The following is a 25507-nucleotide window of genomic DNA, read 5'->3' as shown; positions in this document are numbered from 1 at the left end:
TAATGCATAAATGCCTACTATGTGCTAAGAATTCTAGAGTGGGAATAAGGATAATTAAATAGAGTGTGTTCTCAAAAGCTTATGGAATTATCAGAAGAAGAGGTATTTAAAATAAGTATTATATTTTCATACCTGAAATGTAGTTTTAAATGCAAAACCACTTTAAATGGATTTGCAAAATAACATTTAAAAATGGTTTCATTCATTTCTCAATTTTTTTTGAAATGCTATATTTTATTTATTATTAATTATATGATAAATATACTTTTCATTATACTTCAACACAGCAAAATCAAAATAATATAAAGATAAACTTACCAATGAAAAACAATGTAAACATAGATAAAACTCTTTGATTTTTTTAGGTAAAGAATATGGCTTACATATGGAAGTTCAAAATGATATTTTACAAGTCCCTAATAATTTTATTACTATTGTTAGACAAGAAATGTAGAGTAAAACATGTAGACTATGTAGAAAAATTAGAAAATTCAGCCATACTTGAATAGTTAAAGTCCATTGAATTAACACAAGATTAAAATTTGCATATTCTTACATTCAATTGATATAACCATGTGAGTATACACACCATGCTATTATAAATATGTATTTTTTTGTATTTCCCTATAAGTAAATACTCAGTAACACAATTTTGATAGTCATATAAGAACTCCACCTTATCATGAACCACAGTATATTTAACCATTTCCCTATTCCTGGGACTTTACATTGTTTTAACATGTACAGTAATTACAATATTGTAATTACTATCATACATATATCTATACGTATGATTTAAGATAAATTATTATATACCTGAATTCTGAAAGAATAATCATAATTTAATGTTTTCTTGATGATTCAAAATAAATCACCACATTTATTGCAGTATATAGTAAGGTGGTAAGTGCTTGCTCTCAGTGCAGAATGTCTGAGCTGAAATCCTGGTGGCACACCCCAACAGCTGGATGATCTAAAGCAAGTTTTTTAGCCCTTCTAAGAAATGTTTGCTCTGTAAAATGAGTTCAATAATAGCAATTATCATATAGATTATGAAGATGAAAGGATAAAATCACATAAAATGTTTAGTCATTAGGCTTAAAGAGTACAAAATGAATAAATATGAATTTTATATTAACTATGTTATTTTACCATCGTAACAATCAGTAAATACCAGGAATTGCTAATTGTTCAACTCTATTTACCCCTCACTCAACAAACTAAAATTACAATTTTCAGTTGTGAAATATCATATATATATATATTTCATAAATTACATATAACTTCAAGATCTGAGTGTCTGTATATACATGTATACATACACATATATACATATAATAATATTTATTTATTTTTAGCACAGAGTATCTTACCAAGTCTAAAACCTCTCTTAGGAAATATTTTGGAACTTTGAGGATATGGTATTGGGTATCATAATGATTGGGATGAGATAAAGTGACTTTTATTAGGTAGGAGCCAGGAATACAATATTTCCTTCAATAAATGACACAGTATATGCAACAAAGAAATGTCCCATATCCTACACAAATTTCAAATATTCTCCTTTAACCTTATGTAAAAAAAATCCCATTTATTTTTTACTGGTTTTATTGAGAAATAATTGATACATGTCACTGTGTAAGTTTAAGGCATACAGCATGATGGCTTGATTTACACATATTTGTGAAATGATAACCATAATAAGTTCAGCTAATATCCATCCTTTCATATTAATACAGTAAAAAGAAAAGAAAGACAGGAAAACATTTTTCTCCTTGTCATGACAACTCTTAGGATTTACTCTCTTAACAATTTTCCTATATAACACAAATGTGTTATCTATAGTCACTATGTTGTACATTACATTCCTAGTAGTCATTTATCTTATAATTGGAAGTTTGTGCCTTTTGACAACTTTCCTCCAATTCCTCCTTCCCCCACTCCATGCCTCTGGTAACCCCAAGTCTGATCTCTTTTTCTTTGACTTTTGTTTTGTTTTGTTTTGTTTTAGATTATGTATATAAGTGAGATCATATACTATTTCTTTTTCTCTGTCTGACTTAATTCACTTAGCATAATGCCTGCAAAGTCCATCCATCTTGTCACAAATACTAGGACTTCCATGTTTTTTATAGATGAACAATAAGTGTTCATGTATGACTGAATGGATACAGAAGTTTGAGATTCTTTGTTCTAGTTCTGCAAAAAATGCATGGGTATTTTGATGGGGATTGAACTGAATCTACAGATTGCTTTGATTAGTATGAACATTTTATTAACATTAATTCTTCAAATCCATAAGCATTGAATATCTTTCCATTTATTTGTGCTGTCTTTGATTTCTTTCATCAACATCTTGAAGTTTTCAGGTCTCTCATCTCCTTGGTTAAATTTATTCCTAGGTATTTTATTCTTTTTGATGTAATTATAAATGGGTTGCTTTGTTAATTTCTCTTTCTGATTGCTTATTATTAGCATATAGAAATGCAACCAATTTCTGTATGTTAATTTTATATCCTGTGACTTCAGTGAAATCATTTACTATCAAATAACTTTTTGGTGAAGACTTTATGTTTTTCTTTTTCTTAGATTTTTTTTAACATTTATTCATTTTTGAGAGACAGAGCATGAGTGGAGAAGGGGCAGAGGGAGAGGGAGACACAGAATCTGAGGCAGGCTCCAGGGTCTGAGCTGTCAGCACAGAGCCTGACATGGGGCTTGAACTTGTGACTGTGAGATCATGATCTGAGCTGAAGTCAGAAGCTTAACTGACTGAGCCACCCAGGAGCTCCTTTATGTTTTCTATGTATAGTATCATGTCATCTGCAAATAGAGACAGTTTTACTTCTTCCTTTCCAATTTGGATACCTTTAATTTCTGGTTCTTGTCTACTTGCTCTGGCAAAGACTTCCAATATTATGTTGAATTAAAGTGACAAGACTAGGCATTCTTGTGTAGTTCCTGATCTTAGAGGAAAAGTTTTAAGCTTTTCACCATTTAGTAGATGTTAACTGTAAGTCTGTCCATATGACCTTTTTATGTGTAGGTATATTCCTTCTATACATGCTTTGAGAGTTTTTATCATACATTGGTTTTAAATTTTGTAAAATACTTATTCTTCAGCTATTGAGACAATATAATTTTCATATTTATTTTGTTAATGTAGTGTATCACAATGATTGAGCTGCAGAACTTGAACCATCCTTGCATCCCTAGAATAAATCCCACTTGATTGTGGTGTATGATCCATTTAGTCTATTGAATTTGGTTTGTGACTATTTCATTGAGGATTTTTGGATCTATGTTCATCAAGGATGTTGGCCTGTAATTTTTTCTTCACTTTATTTTTCTTTTTTACTTTTCCGTCAGTTTCTGTCTCTGTCTCGTCTTTGTCTCTCTATCTCTCTCTCATTTTTTGTGGTGTCTTTGTCTGATCTGGGTATCAGAGTAATGCTCTCCTCATAAAATGAGGTTGTAAGTATTCCTTCCCCTTCAATAATTTGAGGATAGTTACTATCCAGCTTTTTGATGATAGTTAAAAGTTTGGTAGAATTCATCTATGAAGCCATCTGGTCCTGGTCTTTTTTTTTTTTTTATAAGCCTGCTTACATTACTGATTTAATTTTGTTATTTATCATCACTCTATCCAGATTTTCTACTTCTTGTGATTCAGTATTGGAAAAGTATGTGTTTCTAGGAATTTAATCCATTTCTTCTAGGTTTTCTATTTTTGTTTTCTTTTGTTAATTTTTATTTTATTTATTTATTCTTTAATATTTATTGTCAAATTGGTTTGCATACAACACCCAGGTTGTTCTATTTTTGTTTTCTTTTGTTAATTTTTATTTTATTTATTTAGGTTTTCTATTTTTGTTTTCTTTTGTTAATTTTTATTTTATTCACTTTTTTTAATATTTATTGTCAAATTGGTTTCCATACAACACCCAGTGCTCATCCCAAAGGTGTCCTCCTCAATACCAGCCAACTACCCTCCCCTCCCTCCCACCCCCCATCAACCCTCAGTTCTTAGTTTTTAAGAGTCTCTTATGCTTTGGCTCTCTCCCTCTCTAACCCCCCCCCTTTATTTTCTTCCCCTCCCCATGGACTTCTGTTAAGTTTCTCAGGATCCACATCAGAGTGAAAACATATGGTATCTGTCTTTCTCCGTATGACTTATTTCACTTAGCATAACACTCTCCAGTTCCATCCATGTTGCTACAAAAGGCCATATTTCAATCTTCCTCATTGCCATGTAGTATTCCATTGTGTATATAAACCACAATTTCTTTATCCATTCGTCAGTTGATGGACATTTAGGCTCTTTCCATAATTTGTCTATTTTTGAGAGTGCTACTAAAAACATTGGGGTACAAGTGCCCCTATGCATCAGCACTCCTGTATCCCTTGGGTAAATTCCTAGCAGTGCTATTGCTGGGTCATAGGGTAGGTCTATTTTTAATTTTTTGAGGAACCTCCACACTGTTTTCCAGAGCGGCTGCACCAGTTTGCATTTCCACCAACAGTGCAAGAGGGTTACCGTTTCTCCATATCTTCGCCAGCATCTAAAGTCTCCTGATTTGTTCATTTTAACCACTCTGACTGGCGTGAGGTGATATCTGAGTGTGGTTTTGATTTGTATTTCCCTGATGAGGAGTGACACCGAGCATCTTTTCATGTGCCTGTTGGCCATCTGGATGTCTTCTTTAGAGAAGTGTCTATTCATGTTTTCTGCCCATTTCTTCACTGGATTATTTGTTTTTCAGATGTGGAGTTTGGTGAACTCTTTATAGATTTTGGAAACCAGCCCTTTGTCTGATATGTCATTTGCAAATATCTTTTCCCATTCTGTTGGTTGCTTTTTAGTTTTGTTGACTGTTTCCTTTACAGTGCAGAAGCTTTTTATCTTCATGAGGTCCCAATAGTTCATTTTTGATTTTAATCCCTTGCCTTTGGGGATGTGTCAAGTAGGAAATTGCTGCAGCTGAGGTCAGAGAGATTTTTTCCTGCTTTCTCCTCTAGGGTTTTGATGGTTTCCTGTCTCACATTCATGTCCTATATCCATTTTGAGTTTGTTTTTGTGAATGGTGTAGGAAAGTGGTCTAGTCTCATCCTTCTGCATGTTGCTGTCCAGTTCTCCCAGCACCATTTGTTAAAGAGACTGTCTTTTTTCCACTGGATACTCTTTCCTGCTTTGTCAAAGATTAGTTGGCCATACTTTTATGGGTCTAGTTCTGGGGTTTCTATTCTATTCCATTGGTCTATATGTCTGTTTTTGTGCCAATACCATGCTGTCTTGATGGTTACAGCTTTGGAGTAGAGGCTAAAGTCTGGGATTGTGATGCCTCCTGCTTTGGTCTTCTTCTTCAATATTACATTGGCTATTCAGGGCCTTTTGTGGTTCCATACAAATTTTAGGATTGCTTGTTCTAGCTTCAAGAAGAATGCTGGTGCAATTCTGATTGGGATTGCATTGAATGTGTAGTTACCTTTGGGTAGTATTGGCATTTTAACAATATTTATTCTTCCAATCCATGAGCATGGAATGTTTTTCCATTTCTTTATATCTTCCTCAATTTCCTTCATAAGCTTTCTATAGTTTTTAAGCATACATATCTTTTACATCTTTGGTTAGGTTTATTCCTAGGTATTTTATGCTTCTTGGTGCAATTGTGAATGGGATCAGTTTCTTTATTTGTCTTTCTGTTGCTTCATTACTAGTGTGTAAGAATGCAACTGATTTCTGTACATTGATTTTGTATCCTGTGACTTTGCTGAATTCATGTATCAGTTATAGCAGACTTTTGGTGGAGTCTATCGGGTTTTCCATGTATAATATCATGCCACCTGCAAAAAGTGAAAGCTTGACTTCATCTTTGCCAATTTTGATGCCTTTGATTTCCTTTTGTTGTCTGATTGCTGATGCTAGCACTTCCAACACTATGTTAAACAACAGCGGTGAGAGTGTACATCCCTGTCATGTTCCTAATCTCAGGGAGAAAGCTCTCAGTTTTTCCCCATTGAGGATGATATTAGCTGTGGGCTTTTCATAAATGGCTTTTATGATGTTTAAGTATGTTCCTTCTATCCCGGCTTTCTCGAGGGTTTTTATTAAGAAGGGATGCTTAATTTTGTCAAATGCTTTTTCTGCATCAATTGACAAGACCATATGGTTCTTATCTTTTCTTTTTTTAATGTGATGTATCACAGTGATTGATTTGTGAATGTTGAACCAGCCCCGCATCCCAGGAATGAATCCCACTTGATCATGGTGAATAATTCTTTTTATATGCTGTTGAATTCGATTTGCTAGTATCCTTATTGAGAATTTTTGCATCCATAGTCATCAGGGATATTGGCCTGTAGTTCTCTTTTTTTATTGGGTCTCTCTCTGGTTTTAGGAATCAAAGTAATGCTGGCTTCATAGAATGAGTCTGGAAGTTTCCCTTCCCTTTCTCTTTTTTGGAATAGCTTGAGAAGGATAGGTATTATCTCTGCTTTAAATGTCTGGTAGAATTCCCAAGGGAAGCCATCTGGTCCTGGACTCTTATTTGTTGGGAGATTTTTGATAACTGATACAGTTTCTTCGCTGGTTATGGGTCTGTTCAAGCTTTCTATTTCTTCCTGTTTGAGTTTTGGAAGTATGTGGGCGTTTAGGAATTTGTCCATTTCTTCCAGGTTGTCTAGTTTGTTGGCATATAATTTTTCATAGTATTCCCTGATAATTGCTTGTATTTCTGAGGGATTAGTTGTAATAATTCCATTTCCATTCATGATTTTATATATTCAGGTCCTCTCCCTTTTCTTTTTGAGAAGCCTGTCTAGAGGTTTATCAGTTTTGTTTATTTTTTCAAAACACCAACTCTTGGTTTCATTGATCTGCTCTAGAATTTTTTTAAGATTCTAAATTGTTTATTTCTGCTCTGATCTTTATTATTTCTCTTCTTCTGCTGGGTTTGGGGTGTCTTTGCTGTTCTGCTTCTATTTGCTTTAGGTGTGCTGTTAGATTTTGTATTTGGGATTTTTCTTGTTTCTTGAGATAGGCCTGGATTGCAATGTATTTTCCTCTCAGGACTGCCTTAGCTGCATCCCAAAGCATTTGGATTGTTGTTTTTTCATTTTCATTTGTTTCCATATATTTTTATATTTCTTCTCTAATTGCCTGGTTGACCCATTCATTCTTTAGGAGGGTGTTCTTTAACCTCCATGCTTTTGGAGGTTTTCCAGACTTTTTCCTGTGGTTGATTTCAAGTTTCATAGCATTGTGGTCTGAAAATATGCATGGTATGATCTCAATTCTTGTGTACTTATGAAGGGCTGTTTTGTGACCCAGTATGCGATCTATCTTGGAGAATGTTCCATGTGCACTCGAGAAGAAAGTATATTCTGATGCTTTGGGATGCAGAGTTCTAAATATATGTCAAGTCCATCTGATCCAATGTATCCTTCAGGGCCCTTGTTTCTTTATTGATCCTGTGTCTAGATGATCTATCCATTGTTGTAAGTGGAGTATTAAAGTCCCCTGAAATTACCACATTCTTATCAATAAGGTTGCTTATATTTGTGAGTAATTGTTTTATATATTTGAGGGCTCCTGTATTCGGTGCATAGACATTTATAATTGTTAATTCTTCTTGATGGATAGTCCCTGTAATTATTATATAATGCCCTTCTTCAACTCTTGTTACAGCCTTTAATTTGAAGTCTAGTTTGTCTGATATAACTATGGCTACTCCAGCTTTCTTTGATTTCCAGTAGCATGACAGATAGTTCTCCATCCCCTCACTTTCAATCTGAAGGTGTCCTCAGGTCTAAAATGAATCTCTTGTAGACAGAAAATAGATGGGTCTTGTTTTTTTTTTTTTTTTTTTTTTTATCCATTCTGATACCCTATGTCTTTTGGCTGGAGCATTTAGTCCATTTACATTCAGTGTTATTATAGAAAGATATGGGTTTAGAGTCATTGTGATGTCTGTAGGTTTCATGCTTGTAGTGATGTCTCTGGCACTCTGTCTCACAGGATCCCCCTTAGGATCACTTGTAGGGCTGGTTTAGTGGTGAGGAATTCCTTCAGTTTTTGTTTGTTTGGGAAGACCTTTATCTCTCCTTCTATTCTAAATGACAGACTTGCTGGCTAAAGGATTCTCGGCTCCTTACATTTTTCTGTTCATCGCATTGAAGATTTCCTGCCATTCCTTTCTGGCCTGCCAATTTCAGTGGATAGATCCGTCACTAGTCTTATCAGTCTCCCTATATATGTTAGACCATGTTTATCCCTAGCTGCTTTCAGAATTTTTTCTTTATCGTTGTATTTTGCCAGTTTCACTATGATATGTCATGCAGAAGATTGATTCAAGTTACATCTGAAGGGAGTTCTCTGTGCCTCTTGGATTTCAAGGCCTTCTTCCTTCCCCAGATCAGGAAGTTCTCAGCTATGATTTCTTCAAGTACACTTTCAGCACCTTTCTCTCTCTTCCTCCTCTGTAATCCCAATTATGCGTATATTATTATGTTTTGTCGCATCACTTAGTTCTCTAATTCTCCGCTCATACTCCTGGATTTTTTTATCTCTTTATCCGCTTCCTCTTTTTCCATAATTTTATCTTCTACTTCACCTATTCTCTCCTCTGCCTCTTCAGAGCTGTGGTCGCCTCCATTTTATTTTGCGCCTTATTTATAGCATTTTTTAGCTCCTCCTGACTGTTTTTTAGTCCCTTGATCTCTGTAGCAATAGATTCTCTGCTGTCCTCTATACTTTTTTCAAGCCCAGTGATTAATTTTATGACTATTATTTTAAATTCATTTTCTGTTATATTGCTTAAATGATTTTTGATCAGGTTGTTAGCTGTTGCTACTTCCTGGAGTTTCTTTTGAGGAGAATATTTCCATTTCATCATTTTGGATAGTCCCTAGAGTGGCATGGAACTACAGTACTCTTCCTCTATGCTGTCTGGAGTAACTTGTGCTGGTGGGTGTGGCCACAGTCAGACCTGATGTCTGCCCCCAGCCCACCGCTGGGGCCACAGTCAGACTGGTGTGTGCCTTATCCTCCCCTCTCCCAGGGGCAGGACTCACTATGGAGTGGTGCAGCCCCTGTCTTGGCTACTTGCACACTGCCAGGCTTGTGGTGCTGCTTCTATGGGATCTGGCGTATTAGCCGGGGTGGATCCGCAAGGTGCACAGGGGCAGGTGAGCCAGACTCAGCTCGCTTTGCCTTAGGTGGTCCACTTTGGGAGGGGCCCTTCGGCACCTGGAGGGAGGCAGACCCGTCGGAGGGATGGATCCACAGAAGCACAGCATTGGGTGTTTGCATGGTGCAAACAAGTTCCGTGAAGGGAACTGGTTCCCTTTGGGATTTTGGCTGGGGGATGGGTGAGGGAGAGGGCGCTTCCCAGCACCTTTGTTCCACGCCAAGCTGAGCTCTGTCCTCCAGGGCTCAACAACTCCTCCTCCCGTTGTCCTCTAGCCCTCCCACTCTCCGAGCAGAGCTGTTGACTTATAACATTCCAGATGTTAAGTCCTGCTGGCTGTCAGAACACACTCCGTCCAGCCCCTCCACTTTTGCAAGCCAGACTTGTGGGCTCTGCCTTGTAGGGGGGCTGCCCCTCCATTGCCCAGCTCCCTCCTGCCAGTCCGTGTAGCACACACAGCCTCTCCGCCCTTCCTACCCTCTTCCGTGGTCCTGTTGTCTACACATGGCTCCAGAGAATCCGTTCTGCTAGCCTTCTGGCAGTTTTCTGGGTTATTTAGGCTGATGTGGGTGGAATATAAGTGATCAGCAGTATGCTGTGAGCCCAGCGTCCTCCTAGGCCGCCATCTTCCCTAAACTCCTGTTTTTAACTTTTAAACTGCAGTTTTAATTGAATTACGCACCAATATTACCATATGGAAGAATTTAAATATGACTATATATTTACCATTACGAGTGAGATTCACCTTACTGTTTTATGTTTTAAAACATTTAACATTTAGCATTTCATGTAAGGCAGGTTTCGTGGTAATGAATTCCCTCAGCTTTTGCTTATTTGGGAAAGTCTTTATTCCTCCTTTGTTCCTGAAAAACTGCTTCATCAAGGATAGAATTCTTGATTGACATTTTTCTTTCAGTATTTTGAATCATCCCATTCTCTCTCAGTCAAAAATGTCTCTGTTGAGATTCTGCCTAAAGTGTTATGGGGGAGGGATGTAACCTCTTGTATGTAAATTCTCTTTTCTCTTGTTACTCTTACCATTTGTAATTTTGTCTTTGACTTATGAAAATATAATTATTTGTCTCAGTGTAACCCTATTCAGTTTCAACCTATTTAGCATCTTTTGAGCCTCATGAATCTGGATACCCATTTCTCTCCCCAGTGCTGTGAAGTTTTCAGCAACTATTGCTTTAAATGTATTTTATATCCTTTTTTCTTCCTCTTCTCCTTCTAGAATTCCAATAATGTGAATATTTTCTCTTTTCATTGTGTCCCCTAATTCTTGTAGGTTTTCTTCACTCTGTTTTATTAATTTTTTTTCTTTTTTTCCCTCTGGGTAATATCCTAGCCTCCAGGTCACTTATTCTTTCTTGTGCATGGTTAAGTCTACTTTTGAAACCCTCTATTTATTTCTTAAATTCAGTTATTATATTTTTCAACTCTAGGATTTTTTTGTTTTTTAACGGTTGCTATTTCCTTGTCAAACTTCTCATTTTGTTTATGCATTATTCTCCTAATTTCATTAAACTGTCAATGTTTTCCTCTAGTTCATTAAACTTCCTTTAGAGGACTATTCTGAATTCTTCATCTGAAATTTTATAGATCTTCATTTATTTTTTAGGGTCAATTAATGAAGCTTTATTAGTTTCGTTTGGTAGTGCCATATTTATGATTGTTCACGATCTTTGGCTTCTTATATTGATAACTGTGCTTCTGAGTAATTGTACGCCTCTTCCAAACTTTACAGGTTTACTTTAGCAGGGACAGTTTTGCATCAGTCATTGCAGTATGGGTTTCTGAGTTTCTGTTGGTAATGTCCTTGGGCAGGTGGGGCCTGCTAATATGGTTTATTTTGGGATGGGGCAACCGCTGGAGCTCTAAAGAGGGGAATGAGGGGTTGTGTCACTGTCTGAGAACAGTTGACTAGGACTGCTGAGTTGGTACCCAAGTAATCCTGTAGAATGAGTTCTGCAGTTACCTGCATTCTCTGGTCAGAAATCAGGTGGTCAGGACTGGGTAGTATATTCAGTTGTATATGAGGTTTTAAATCAGTTTCACTTCCCTGGCAAGGCTACAGGACAGGACTCAGGCTCTGTACTGCTTGTTGGTTAGGAACCCAAATCAGTCTAGATGTGTACTGAGTCCCCTTGCAGATGTTCTGAAGATGGGGGAGTCCACAGACTGTGCTTTCTGTTCAAGCACTGCTGTATGTAGGTTTGCTGAATGGGCTATGCAGTTTCCCATGTTCTCTGGTTAGCTTCCCTGGTCAGATAGGCTGAAGCTTATATTCTGTCACACACAGGGCTACACAGTAGATTATCTGTCTGGAGACAGCAGGAGAAGCAGCTCCAAAGCTGGTAAAGTTCTTTGTTGTCTTAACTCAACCCCACCCACACTGCCCCAAGTTCCCTGACCAGTCTATTGGATTTGCTCTGCAAATTATTGGCTCTGTTCACTTCTCAGCTCAAGTGCTGCTAGGCCAGCACAGCTTCCAGGAGTTGTCACCAGCTTTTCTGGTCAGATGGAGCTAGAAGACATTCTCCATAGTGATTGGGGCAATATCTCAGCTCCCTTGCCTAGGCAGGATGGGGAGAGGCCACTCCAGGCTACTCTCAACTTCCCAAACAGGCTATCAGTTGTGAGGAGCTGGAAGCTATCCTCAGCCTTGGCTATGAATTAGTCGTCTTGACTGTGCATGGCATGGGAACACTCCACACCCAGTATGGGCTTTATGCTGGGGTAATCAGCTCTGATCACCTGCCTCTTGGGTGAAGAACCACTAGACTACACTGCTTTCAGGTACTGTAGCCAGCCCATCTGGTTAAATGGGGCCAGAAGATATTCTCCACAGCAGCTGGGGCTGTGATTCAGCTCCTTGCCTTGGCAATGACAAATCAAATTCTAGAGCTGGCAAAATTTCTCATTTGAGGATCCAAATAAGCAGATCTGCACCCTGCTGAGTTCCCTGGTCAGAGTGTGATCCAAATTTAGTTCTGCAGGTGAGCAACACTGCAGGTTGGAATTACTACTTGGGTACAGCAGGTATCATCAACTTGGTCTGCCAAGATTCACATGTTGGTCGTTGCAAGCCCCTGTCGCTTCTCTGTCTTAGTCAGATTCCTAATGGTTGAGCCTCACAGATTTCCCTCTAATCCTCGTGATGTGAAATTAGAGTAAGGATTGCCATAGAGTGACTCACAATGCTGCAATGGGGCTGCTTGTTGTACCCCCTGGGTTATCTTTTCACTCTGGAGGAAGTATAGGCTCAGGGGAGATCTCTGTGCATTGTGTTGCACTAGCCTGAGAGATGGGCAATGCAGTCAACATATAGCTGCCTCTCTCACCCTTCTAATGCAGTCTGTCTTTGGCCTCACTCTCATGTTCTAGAATTCTCTCAGTAGTGTCTTGTTCTTAAATAGTCCTTGGTTGTTCTTCTTGTGAGGGGGTATGATGTCAAGAACAACTTATGTTGCCTTCTTGGTGATGTCACTCTGAAATCCTGTTTATGTTTATTGGAGCATAGAACCCAACTTCATGTTATATATAATCACAAAGCTTTTTTATTTATTTTTTTTAAATAGAGAATTATACTTTATTTATTTTTATTTTTTTTAATGTTTATTGATTTTTGAGAGAGAGAGAGGGAGCGAGCAGGGGAGGGGCAGAGAGAGAGGGAGACACAGAATACAAAGCAGACTCCAGGCTCGGAGCTGTCAGCATAGAGCCTGATATGGGGTCAATCCCACAAACCATGAGATCACGACCTGAGCCGAAGCTGGATGCTCAACTGACTGAGCCACCCAGGGGCCCTGCACAAAGCTTTTTTTAAAGCACTATTTTAAAATACACCAAGTTTTCCATGAATAAAAGCACAATGTAAAACACAAGACTAAACTCTGTCTTATTCAAAACTTTACCAAGAATTGTTCATTTTGAAATTATATCCCCCAAAAGCAATACTTCTCAAAATATTTGAGCTAACAATTCACAACACCTTTGTCATTCTACATTTGTAGCTGTCATATTTATGGTGTTTCTATATATTGCTGCAAACATAGGACTATTTTATATATTCTTCTATAATATAGTCATGCCCAAGTATTTTTATATCAAAGCACATTTTCATATACCACCTTTCCTTTTATCCTTTCTCATACATACATAATAAGGTAAATTTTAAAATATTTGTTATATAAAATGGGTGCTAGGTCTAATAAAGTTGAGACCCATTACTCTAGGACAAATTCTCTCAAACAAGAATATGCTTTTTCTGGTGTTTGAAATAAGAATAAATGGGCATTGAATGAGACTCTATCCTGTGAGCTTTAATATGTTTCCTTTGTTATATCAATTTTGACTGGCTAGAGACACTTTTATGTGAACTTCCAAATTCTTTATTGCATTCTGAAGTTGAATTTATCACCTAAAATACTCTTTAACACATAAGAACTTACTCTCATCTCTAATTTTATATATTACTTCTATAATTAAAATATGTACTTATTACCTAAAATATTAATTAACTTATGAGGAAAGATTAGAGTATGTGTGTGTGTGTGTGTGTGTGTGTGCGCGCGCGCACGTGCGCATGCTATGTAGTCATAAACTACATTAACTAAATGTGAGAGTGTATGGGCATAAACTTCCAAGAGGTGACTTTATGACACTTGGCATTGTATACTATGTCACCAATTTATCAGGCTTTATAAAACCACTGTCTTAATCTCATGTAAAAGTTGTGCAGAAATACTTTATAAAAGAGGTGTGAGGTGGAATTTCTTTAAACAAACAACTGAAGAGAATGGATCTTTCCAATGTCCTTCCCTTTGCCTATAACACTTTATTATCTACTTACTAACTGTAATCTGTGCTATAAGAACAACTCATATACCATAATCTTTATAAAATCATCTCTCATACAGCCAGATGTAGTCATTCCCTTCTCTTAGGCTCACAATTATACTTAATTGCTTCTGTTATTTCAATTAGCATGAAAGCTTGATTGTTTTTCTTTATGTGCTTATTTATTGAGAATAAAATGTCCTTATACTCTTAAGAAAAGTCAAATGTTTCTACAACTATGGCAATAAGTTACTACAACTTATTTTTAAACCTCTTTAATTAATCAATTATAGTTCTTTAGCTGTGGTGGCAGGTAATGCCCAGAACAAGTTATAAACCTGTTTTATCAACAAGTGATAGCTCAATTCTGGAAACATACTTCTGAAAACCAACCAGTAAGTGAGAGATACTACTTTGAAATCTAACTAATTAGCAAAAGTCCCTCTCTAGTAACACATGTTTGAAGGCCAGTCAATCAGCAACTTGGTCTTTCCTGAGGAACTATACCCTAATCTTTTTTTGTTTTTAAGTTTATTTATTTATTTTGAGAGAGAGAGACAGAGTGCAAGCAGGGGAAGGGCAGAGAGAGGGAGAGAAAATCTTAAGCAGGCTCCACACTGTCATTGAAGAGCCCAATGTGGGGCTCAAACCCACAAACCATGACGTCATGACCTGAGCCTAAATCAAGAGTCAGACACTTAACCAACGGAGTCACCAGGCACCCCTACCCTAGATCTTATGTCATTTCACTTCCATTGCTAAAAGCCACTAACCACTAACTTGCATGTTGTGTAACAAATTACCCCTGCATTAGAAGCTTAAAACAACATTTGTCTCACCTAGTTTCTGAGAGTTAAGAATCTGGAGTGGATTTTCTAGGTGGGTCCAGCCACAGTCTCTCATGGGGTTACAGTCATCTGAAGGACTGATGGGGTAGAGACTCCACTTCCATGTTGCATTACTCACACAGACCTCAGTTCCTCACTGGTTGTAGGTGGATGGCTTCAGTTCATTAGCACAAAGACCTCTCAACAGGTCTGCCTAAGACTATCACATGGCAGCTACCTTTCCTCAGAGAAGCTTATCTAAGAGAAGGCAGGAGTCACAAAATCTCTTTATGAACTAGCCTCAGAGGTATCACACCATCACTTTTTTTTTTGTATTCTGATACAGTATGTGTATTTCCACAAAATCATGAATACCAGGAGGCACAGATCATTGGGTCCATCTTCAGAGCTAGCTACCACTCTTCCCCCAAACCCTATATATTATCAAAAGTCTGCTTTGCTCAGAAAGACTGTTTAACCAGGATAACTCTCACTTACTTAGATGTACAACAAACTGAGCTTGGAGTTTTTATTCCAGATATTGACTGTTGCTGTTAGGCAGGTTCTCCCAAGATTTTTTTTTGAAGATCCTTGTTTTGTGGCATTTTGTTTGACCCATAGACCAAAAGAAGTGCTCACTGGGACTGACTGAGCCAAAACACTCTGATAGTGCTTTGGATCTGCTAGAATGTGAACACTTCTAGGGCAGGGATTAAGCTCAAATTATTTTTCAAACTTTATTGCCAAGAACATAATTGACACTTTTTTCATGCTTGTTAAATAAATGGATGCAGAATTCAAATAATAAGACATTAATCCTACAATTTTCATTTTAAAAAGTTCAGAAGTATTGAGTGGTAGACTACTGTTTAATATGAAACTCACATTTCCTTTAGCTTATAGATCTAATGCCACATCTTAATGTCTTTCGCAAATGCTTCCATCCTGCTTGGTGAAACTGGGTTTTGGGAGAGTGGGAGACATAGCTCTGATTTTATCAATGAAGTCCAAGAAAAAATGGAATTCACATAGAACACATTCATTCCATTAAATGAGCAAGACCTCATTCATCATCCTAAAGAATTTGTAATAACTTGACCATAGTTGAAAACCTTTCACCAGATACAATACAGCATTCATTTTTATCTTTCTGTGGATAATTTCTGTGAATGTACTAAATGTTGAAAGTTTTAACCAACTGAACCATCATCTAAAAATAAAATACCATTGTTCCACCAGCAAGTACCCTCATGAAAACATAATCACATAATTTGCCCTTAACAAAGAAAATCAAAGGGACATTAAAGAACATGAAAGTTGAGGCTGCTGATAGTTTATAGTTGGTAAAAAGGGACATCGACAAGTATATATCAAAAAAACTTTACAAGTCCAATTGAATATAAAATATAGTTTTTAGTGATATTATTCTCCTCAAACAAGCAGGTTATCCATAGGCTAAGTAAGACCCTGATATAACCATAGTATGTTTAAACTTATCCAAACTATAATAGACCATTTCCTGTACTTAAGCATATATAAGTGATATAAAATATATGACGCTCCCTTCAAATCAGGATTTATTTGAGTTTTTCATTTTTTAATAATTAATCTTACAGAATACCCCAAAGAACAGGTTAAAAACTCAAAGCAGTTTTAACAAGAGTACAAATGTCTATATCTTAATAAGTTAAGGATAATCAGGACAAGTCAGGATAGCAAGTTTAAGAAGGCAAAATAAATTGCACACATATTAATAGTATAAGAAAATATGGTAAAAAAGGAAAGAATGATGATGGGTAGAAATCCAAATGCTGAGATGTGTGTTTTAAAAGTTTAAAACAAGTGTCTATTTTTATCTTCTTTTATTTTTCCCTATATTCATTTGTTTTGTTTCTTAAATTCCACATATGAGTGAAATATGAGACTCTTAACTATAAAGAACAAACTGAGGGTTGCTAGAGGGGAGATGGGTGGGGGGAATGGCTAAATGGGTGATGGGCATTAAGGAAGGCACTTGGGATGATCACTGGGTGTTATATGTAAGTGAAGAATCACTGGGTTCTAATACTGAACCAATACTACATTATATGTTAACTAACTTGAATTTAAATAAAATATGGGAAGAAGAAAAAAAGTTTAAAACAAGTACAGAGATATAAGCAGAATATGTGGTAGCTGGATTATATTCGCAATAAATTAGATATATTCGATTATCGTATCTTCTGAATTCCATCACTTAAAAGAAATGAGAAAATTTGGAAAATGTTTAGAGAGAAGTACCAAAAGACATTAAGGATTAGAACGAGGGCTTCTGAGGAATAATATTTTTAAAGGCCTATTATAGAAAAAGAAAGATTCTTATTAATCTATGCATAGACTTAATTTTGTGGATTGTGAAAAAGTTACAACTGCAATGAACATGTGTAAGAAAAGAAAGTCTTATGTTTCAGAGTAGAAAGTTCTGAGATAGATCATCATCAAAAATCAGGCCTGTCAAGGACAATTATGTAATTGCGAGAGTCTAAAGATGGGATTCTCATTTGGCTAATATACATCAGGTCTTGCCTGAAGGCAGTGGAATAAACCGAACAGCATAAAGAGATATCTTTCACTTTTATAATGGGTAACAAAACAGTGATTAGGCCAGGAAATCAGTTCCAGCATTAATTATATAACTTAAATAACCATATGTTATAGGGGTAAGTAAAATGTACTATATGAAGGGCTGGAAATGATATATGAAGAAGTAGTAGAACTAGAGGTCTCTGCTCATTACTCAGGATCTGAACTAATTAGAAACCTTACATTAATATAATAATATGATTCAGTTAAGAATGCACCATTGGTTTGAAAAAGTAATTTAATCATTCATTTGTATTCTCTAAATGATTGTCTTGAGAGATAATGGCTAACCTACTCCTTTCAAGGTATTCCCATTAGAATTCCAGGGGTTCTTAATATAATCTACAGCTTTCAGGTTGAGAATCCACCAAAGTCACAAAAGCTAATGCAGGTGAGAAATAAGTTCAGTATGTCTGCGACAGGCCAGAAGAGCAGCGGGACTCAAGGGCAGACAACTCATAAGGAAAGATAACAAAAGACACATTAAAAGACCAGCCTTCCAAAAGGCTTGTTAAACTTATTTTCTGTAAATACATATGTTCCTGGAGAAAAAATAAAAGTTTTTAATTCACTGATCTAAAATGATAAATTATGATTCAGAAGAAATACTTTGTGTATTTAAGCAATTTGAAGGTATGACTTATGCTGCATTCCAGTGACATTCAAACCATTATGATAGGAATTCTGAGATATAAAAACATGGATATAATGATACTTTTAGAGTATGTATGGTCTTAATTCTACCTAATTTGTTAGCAACCCATGCCATTTATAGAACATTCAGTAATTCTATTACTACTCCTCAGTTCTTGCTGATGATACTTCCCTAAATTACAGAGTGAAATCAATAAACAGGAGTGCCTACATGGTGGAGTATTATTAATGGTGGAACACATAATAAATTCCCAGAGCTAACTTCCTTAAAATGTTTCTAGCAGAGCAGATACTGAGTTTCAGAAAGTGCTTCTGTAATACACTAATCTTTCTCAAGGCAAATGCTGAAAACTATTTTGTCTATCAGTTTAATAACAACTGTAATTCAAAAAAATGCGAGACCTTGGTCACTTACAGAAACGGAAAAGGTAAGCATAAAACTTCAGAAGATAGAGTCTTTAACTTACAAAATAATGCCTCTTGCATGTTTCCTTTATGTTTGTTTTATTTGCAACAAATGTTCACAAATGGGCTATAAACAATGAACACAAATCTTTGGAATGATATGGATTCCACTGTGGGAATGTTCAGGTGGAAAACAGCAAAGAGAAGATAAATTGCAACAGGGTCTTGATTCATCTTATAAAGCCTGAAGCCCTCAATCTTATTTTTCATAATTTTCCTTCTCTTTTCCTCCTCTTCTTCCCCTATGTTATCTATCAGAACAGGGTACTTAAATATGCCATTACATACACTAGCCCAATGAGACTGTGCTAAATCTGTGGCTCTCTATAGATAAGTTCTAAAATGCTGAATCTAAAATTTAAAATCATTTCTCAAAATTATTACCAAAATACAAATTTCACTATCTTGGTTCTTTAAATTTATTTTATAGCTTTATTGAAGTGTAAATGAAAACTGCACATGTTTAAAGTATACAATTTGATGAATTCTGACATATGTACACATACATGGAACTATCACCATGATGAAGATAATAAACATTACCATCATCCCCGTCACAACCCATCATATCTCACTTCCACGTCCCAACCCAATCCCAGGTAAACATAGATCTGCTTCTGTCGTAAGGTTTAGTGTTCATTATCTGTAATTTCATAAAAATGAACTCATACTCATCCTCTTTTTTTTGGAGGGGGGGTCTGGTTTCTTTTACTCAGCATAATTCTTTTGAGATTCAGCCATGTCGTTACATGTATCAATACTATCAATAGTTTGTTGTTTCATATTGCTGAGTAGTATTCTGCATGGATATATCACAATTTGTTTAGCCTTTAACTTGTAGATAGACATTTGAATTGTTTCTACTTTGAGTCTTTTACCAAAAAAAGGGATCCATGGATATTCATGCACAAGTCATTTATAGATGTATACATTCTTTCCTCTTGGATAAATATCTAGGAGTGGTATGGTTGGGTCATAAAACAGGTTTATGTTTAACTTTTTAAGAAAACATCAAATTATTTTGCAAAGTGTTTTTACCATTTTACATTTGCACTGGCAGAATATTAAAGTTGCTACACATCCTTGCCAACACTGGGTGTGATCAGTCGTTTTAATTTTAGTCATTCTAGTAAGCATGTAGTGGTATCGCACTGTGTTTCAATTTACATTTCCCTAATGAGTAATAATGATGCACATCTTTTTTGGACTTGTTTGTCATTCATATAAATGCTTTTTTTCTTTTTCTTTTGTATTTATCTTGAAAATTTTATTTACAGTAAAATTCACTCTTTTGTTATACAGTTCATTTTGACTAATTTTTAGAGCCCTATGACCATTATCATGATCAAGAGACAGAACAATCCCATCACCCAATGAACTCCCTCATGCTGCCTCTTTGCAATCAAATCCTCCCACCAGCTGTAAGCCCTGGAAATCACAGGACTGATCTCTGTCCTATAGTTTTGCTTTTTCCAAACTGTCATTTAAATAGAATCTATATATAGCCTATGAATTTGGATTCTTTCACTTAACATGATGCATGTGAAATTCCTGTTGTTGTATCAATAGTTCATTCCCTTTTATAGGTGAAAAATATTTCATTGTGTAGATGTGAAAATTTTCATTTACCACCTCACCAGCTAAAGAACATTTATGTTGTTTCCAACTTTTGGCAATTATGACTAAAGCAACTATATACACTTATATACAGGTTTTTGGTAAACGAATACTTTCATTTTTCTTGGGTAATTACCCAGGACTGAGATGGCTGGGTTATGGATACAGTACTGCAACTTTATAAGAAAGTACCAACAAAATATTCATAAATTGATTATATCATTTTACATTCCCAACAGCAATAAATGAGTGTTTCAGTTGCTCTACATCCTTGCCAGACTTGGCACTGTCATATTTTCAATTTTATTTTAGTCTAATAGGTGAGTATTCTTGTGGCTTCAATTTGTATTGCCCTAGTTACTAATGATGTTGACCATTTTATATAAAACTTAAAGAGAAATCATTACATGTGCTTATTTGCCATCTATGTATCTCATTAGTCTATTTGGTTTTTACCAAAATACAAAGGTAATTAACAGAAGGATAGTCTTTTCAACAAATAGTGCTAGCATATTTGGATATCACCATGTTAAATTTAAGAAAAAAAAAGAACTTCAATCTATGCCTTGAGCCAAGTACCAAAAAAAAAAAAAAAAAAAAACAAACAAAACAAAACAAAAAAAAAAACAACCCTCAAAACAGATTATACACTGAAATATAAAACCCAAAGGTATAGAATTTTCTGGAGGAAACCCTTGAGACCAGAAGTCTGGCCAGTTTTCTTGGCTATCACAACAAAAACATAAAGAATACAGTAGTAAACTGAATTTCATCAAAATTAAAAACTTCTCTTCAAAACATATTATTGAAAGATAGAAAATACAAGACACAGACTAGGAGAAAATATTTTCAAAGAATATATCTTAAAGGATTTATATTCAGAATACCTAAAGGACTTTCAACACTCAATAATAAAAGATATATATTAAAAAATGGTCAAAAAATTTAAGATGGACAGTTGGCCGATGATGCTAAATAAACATGCTAAATATCATTATCTCCTGGAAAAATGAAAACCACATCAGAATACCAATACTTCTCTATTAGGATGGCTAAAATTAGAACAACTAATTATACCAAGTACTGATGTGGAGCAATTGCAGCTCTGAAGTCTGCAGGGGGCGGGGGGCATGGGATACCAAATGATAGAACTGCTTTGGAAAACAGTTTGGTTAAGAGAAATGCTGGGATAGGTCTATCCACGATCCTGTGCATGAATGAATGTTCATAGTAACTATCCGTAGAGTATCACATTTTTGAAAGCAACACAAATGTCCATCATCAGGTGAATGAATAATCACAGTGTGTTTCTGCTTTCTAGAGGAAACACCAAAGTGTAATACAGACACTTTTTAAACTGCAGGAATAATACTTAAGAACTAAAATGAATACTCCCCAGGGCCTAGATATTACACTCCATCATCTAAGTGACAAATAAGAGTTAGATAAAGGGTCATTTCTTCTATAATATAAAAAAAATAATAAGATTCAGCATCTTACCTATATATTTATATCCTTCTTCCCCATTTACTACAGGTCTCAGCCAAGTTGACCTAAGTCGTATATTTTTACACACATGGGCACCTTGAGGAGGATAGAGTGTAAATAACATTTCAATCGCATTGTACTTCTTGAGGAGTTGAGAATATCTGTCACGGTCTTCTGTAAAAAAAAAAAAAAAAAAAAAAGAATATATATTTTTTAAATTTTAGACATTTTGCAAAAATGTCTAATGTATTTTTAAGGGATGCACATTAGAAACTATTTAATAATTTGAATGCTAATGGTTATGTTGACAACTTGGGTTTTCTTTAGTCAGAGGTACTTCACCAATAATCTTACTGTGCAGATAATTCCTAGCAAAAATTAAGGAGTAATGGGTTTACTAATATCGTCTTTAAACACTATCAGTTTAAAGTAGTATTGTTAACAGGTATGGAAAAAAGTAAAGTAACCAATGAATAGCATTTATATTATACATAATATAACTATATATATATTTGTAATTGCTATTAAACAATGGAAATCAGATTAATCTGACAAAAATGTTGACTAAACGTAGAGTTCCCTAAAGTGGAATGACTAAATTAATATTCCTAGGCTATGGTCTTTAAGAAAATACAATGATGTGTATACAAATATTTATTTTATTTTTTTAATGTTTACTTATTTTTGAGAGCGAGAGCAAGCAGGAGAGGGGCAGAGAGAGAAGGAGACACAGAATCCGAAGCAGGCTCCAGGCTCTGAACTGTCAGCACAGAGTCTGATGCGGGACTCAAATTCACGAACAGTGAGATCATGACCTGAGCTGAAGTTGGACACTTAACCAACTGAGCCACCAAGGCACCCCATACAAATATTTACATGCCACTTACTATATGGAAGGAATTGTTCCAAGTTCTTTTAAAAACTAATACATTTAATTTTCATAAAACATTTATAAGGCATATCTTATTATTTCCATTTTACATGAGGAATTTGAAATGCAGAGAAATTAAGTAACTTGCCTAAATCTTGCATTCTGTAAGTGATGCAAATAGGCTTTGGATTATCTAAGGAAGCTCTCATTTGCAAACATATAATTCTCAACCAAACATAACCTGCATTAACTAGTAGATGAGAAAACTAGAATTCAAAAATAATTGGAACTGTAGAGTGAAAAATCTTTGGTTATGGACCCTGGGCCTTTGGGTGGTAACTTCAGTTTTTGGTTGATAAACTAGTGCCTAAAATTCAATAAGACAATCTCTTGAGCAATGAATTCAAAGTAACTCTACCTAGAAACATCTCAAACAAAAGAGAAATACTGATGTAAACCTTCACTTATAACCCTGTTACATTTTCTTTCTTTCCTTCCTAATTTCCTCTCTTTCTTCTTATATTCCTTTATTTTGTTAAATAGCATATTTAGTGGTAGAGTAAGTATAAGACAATATGACATAATGCTTGAATGATTAAGAAAGAAGATTTGTCGGTGGGTAGTGTGCCAGGTATCAATCTATTACCTCACTCCTAATCCAACTTTCACAGTCCTGCTTCTGAGACTAGAACACTTCACCATAAGGCACAATTTTAAGCATCTTACACAGAGAGCAAAGAAGGGAACTAGATGAAGGGGTTCTTCCTGGTTCTGGGTTCTTCTGTCTGCAAGCCCAAGCAGTGCACAGTGGCCACCAGTGTAGGGCACTTTCTGGGTTGTGTCTCCTGGAACACCCCACACACATACACTGGGAACTTCCTACCAAGTTCCATGGTGCAGCACCTTCCCATAAATGGGCTCCCAGTGAGTTCCACAGTGTGACACCTCCCTATGGACAGTTCCCCAAGAACCCCAGAAAATGCCTTCCCTGTGAGTTCCCCTAGCCTCCTACCTCAGTGAACTTCTTTGCCATTCACTGGGCCAAAGCTATGCTCTCTCCAAGAAGATGTGGCTTCTGGGAGGTGGGGGCACAGTGGAGGAAGAAACTCCTTAAAATTTGTTCTCTCCAAAGGTGCTCTGCTTCAGACCTGGAGTACCAGTCACTCCCTGTATCTGCTCTCCTCAATTCTTTGCAGTTCCTTTCACGCATTAGTAGCACATCATAATTAATGATTCTTTACATTAAACTGTTCCTGCTCAAATTACTGTGTACTTTCTATTTCCTACCTGGACCCTGGCTGATACAGACAGACCTGGGCCCTAATTTTCAAATCATCATTAAGAGCTGTGAAATATTAGACAAATCAGTTTATCTTTAGGTGATAATATTGACCTTATAAAATTATTGTTAGGATAATCCTAACATTTAAGTGATATAAGATATATAAAACATTCATATGTCACCATGTCATATGTACTAGATGAATGTGTTACCAATTTTCATCTACTATTATTTCAATAATAGAAATGATGAAAGAGTCAGAAAATAATAAATAATATGTTATCTCATCTTTCAATTATACACATCTTAGGGACTTTTCTGCCTCCTTTTAAAAGGGAAAGTTTAAAATTGTTCCCTTGCAACTAACAAACAAACAAAACAAAGAAATGAAAACCCAGACATCCTCACATATGTGAACAGATTACATGTAGATTTAGAAATCTATAGATGATATATATATATATCTGTCAACACCTGCCAACATCATCTGTCAACAGAAGAAAGGAGGCTTGAACTATTATAAAACCAGCAGTAAAGAGTGAACCTGTTGTACTTTTTTGCTCATACTTCTTCAAGAAGTTGGGGAGGTGGTGCCTGGGTGGCTTAGTTGGTTAAGTGTCTGACTTCAGCTTCAGGTCATGATCTCACCATTCGTGAGTTTGAGCCCCTCATTGGGCTCCGTGCTGACAGCTTAGAGCCTGGAGCCTGCTTTGGATTCTGTGTCTCCCTCGCTCTCTTCCCCTTCCCCACTCATGCTCTGTCTCTCTGTCTCTCAAAAATAAACATAAAAATTTTTTAAAGAAAGAAGTTGAATGAGGGGTTTTTCATGCTGGAGGGGGCTTCCAAAGTTGTAAGGGAGTCTAAGGATGCAGCATTACATCATGATGAGAAGTCACATAGCTAAATAAAACATAAGACTGAAATTTTCCATGATACACAAAATAAAGAAACAAAATAGATCAGAATTTCTCTCTTTGAAACCATAAAGAAAATGAAAGCAGGAAAGACTAGCAATAATAGCAGTTATTTAGTGTAAAAAGATGGAACCGTACTTAAGGTTTCTCCCCTCCCTAACACTTATAACCGTACTTAAGGTTTCTCCCCTCCCTAACACTTATAACTCTAACTCCTTTAGCCTGAAAAGGGTGTTTAGTAATATAGCTTGATAGGATTATGCTTATTGGTTTTAATAAGCACTATATTTTCCATAAAAACAAATGTTTCCATCAAACAAAATAAAATGCCTACACTAAAATCTCTGTAGTGGTAAATGTAGAGCTACAACTTTTTCTTACTGGCTTAGCTCAGAGTCCTGCTAATGTCACCATTTACCATCAGGTAACACAAATGATATGATTTCTGAATGACTGTACCTTCCTTCATAATATCAAAGTTGATTACAGATAAACATTTTTAGTTTTAGAAAACATATAACTTGTAAAACATGTTATCTTTTTATTACATATGTCAACACAAGATAAAATCAGGGATTTAACTTTTGTTGCTGATATTGATAATTTTTGTTATTTATTGGAGCACCTTCCTTTGAATGCACTGCTAAGCCAATATTGCCATATTGAATTCAGATATAGTAGTACTGTTCTCAGAATCCAGAATAAGAGCTCTTCCTTCCTCCTTCCTCCCCACACCA

General features: G+C 35.9%; 1 protein-coding gene across 2 annotated transcripts in view; it reads right to left on the bottom strand.

Annotated features, from left to right (window-relative positions):
- Nucleotides 1-25507, bottom strand: part of IQCM (IQ motif containing M) — a 461312-nt gene that overhangs the window by 54967 nt on the left and 380838 nt on the right. For both annotated transcript variants that reach the window (XM_025921378.2, XM_086704127.1), the window contains exon 13: nt 21716-21877. In XM_025921378.2, the coding sequence (XP_025777163.2) occupies nt 21716-21877 (162 nt within the window). The remainder of the gene's footprint in view (nt 1-21715; nt 21878-25507) is intronic.

The sequence above is a fragment of the Puma concolor genome, chromosome B1 (genome assembly GCF_028749965.1).
Source record: "Puma concolor isolate L17-30 chromosome B1, mPumCon1.1.hap2, whole genome shotgun sequence".
In the NCBI taxonomy this organism is placed as follows: Eukaryota; Metazoa; Chordata; class Mammalia; order Carnivora; family Felidae; genus Puma; species Puma concolor.
Note: the sequence above shows the minus strand (reverse complement) of the source record. Positions and strands in the feature narration are given on the sequence as shown.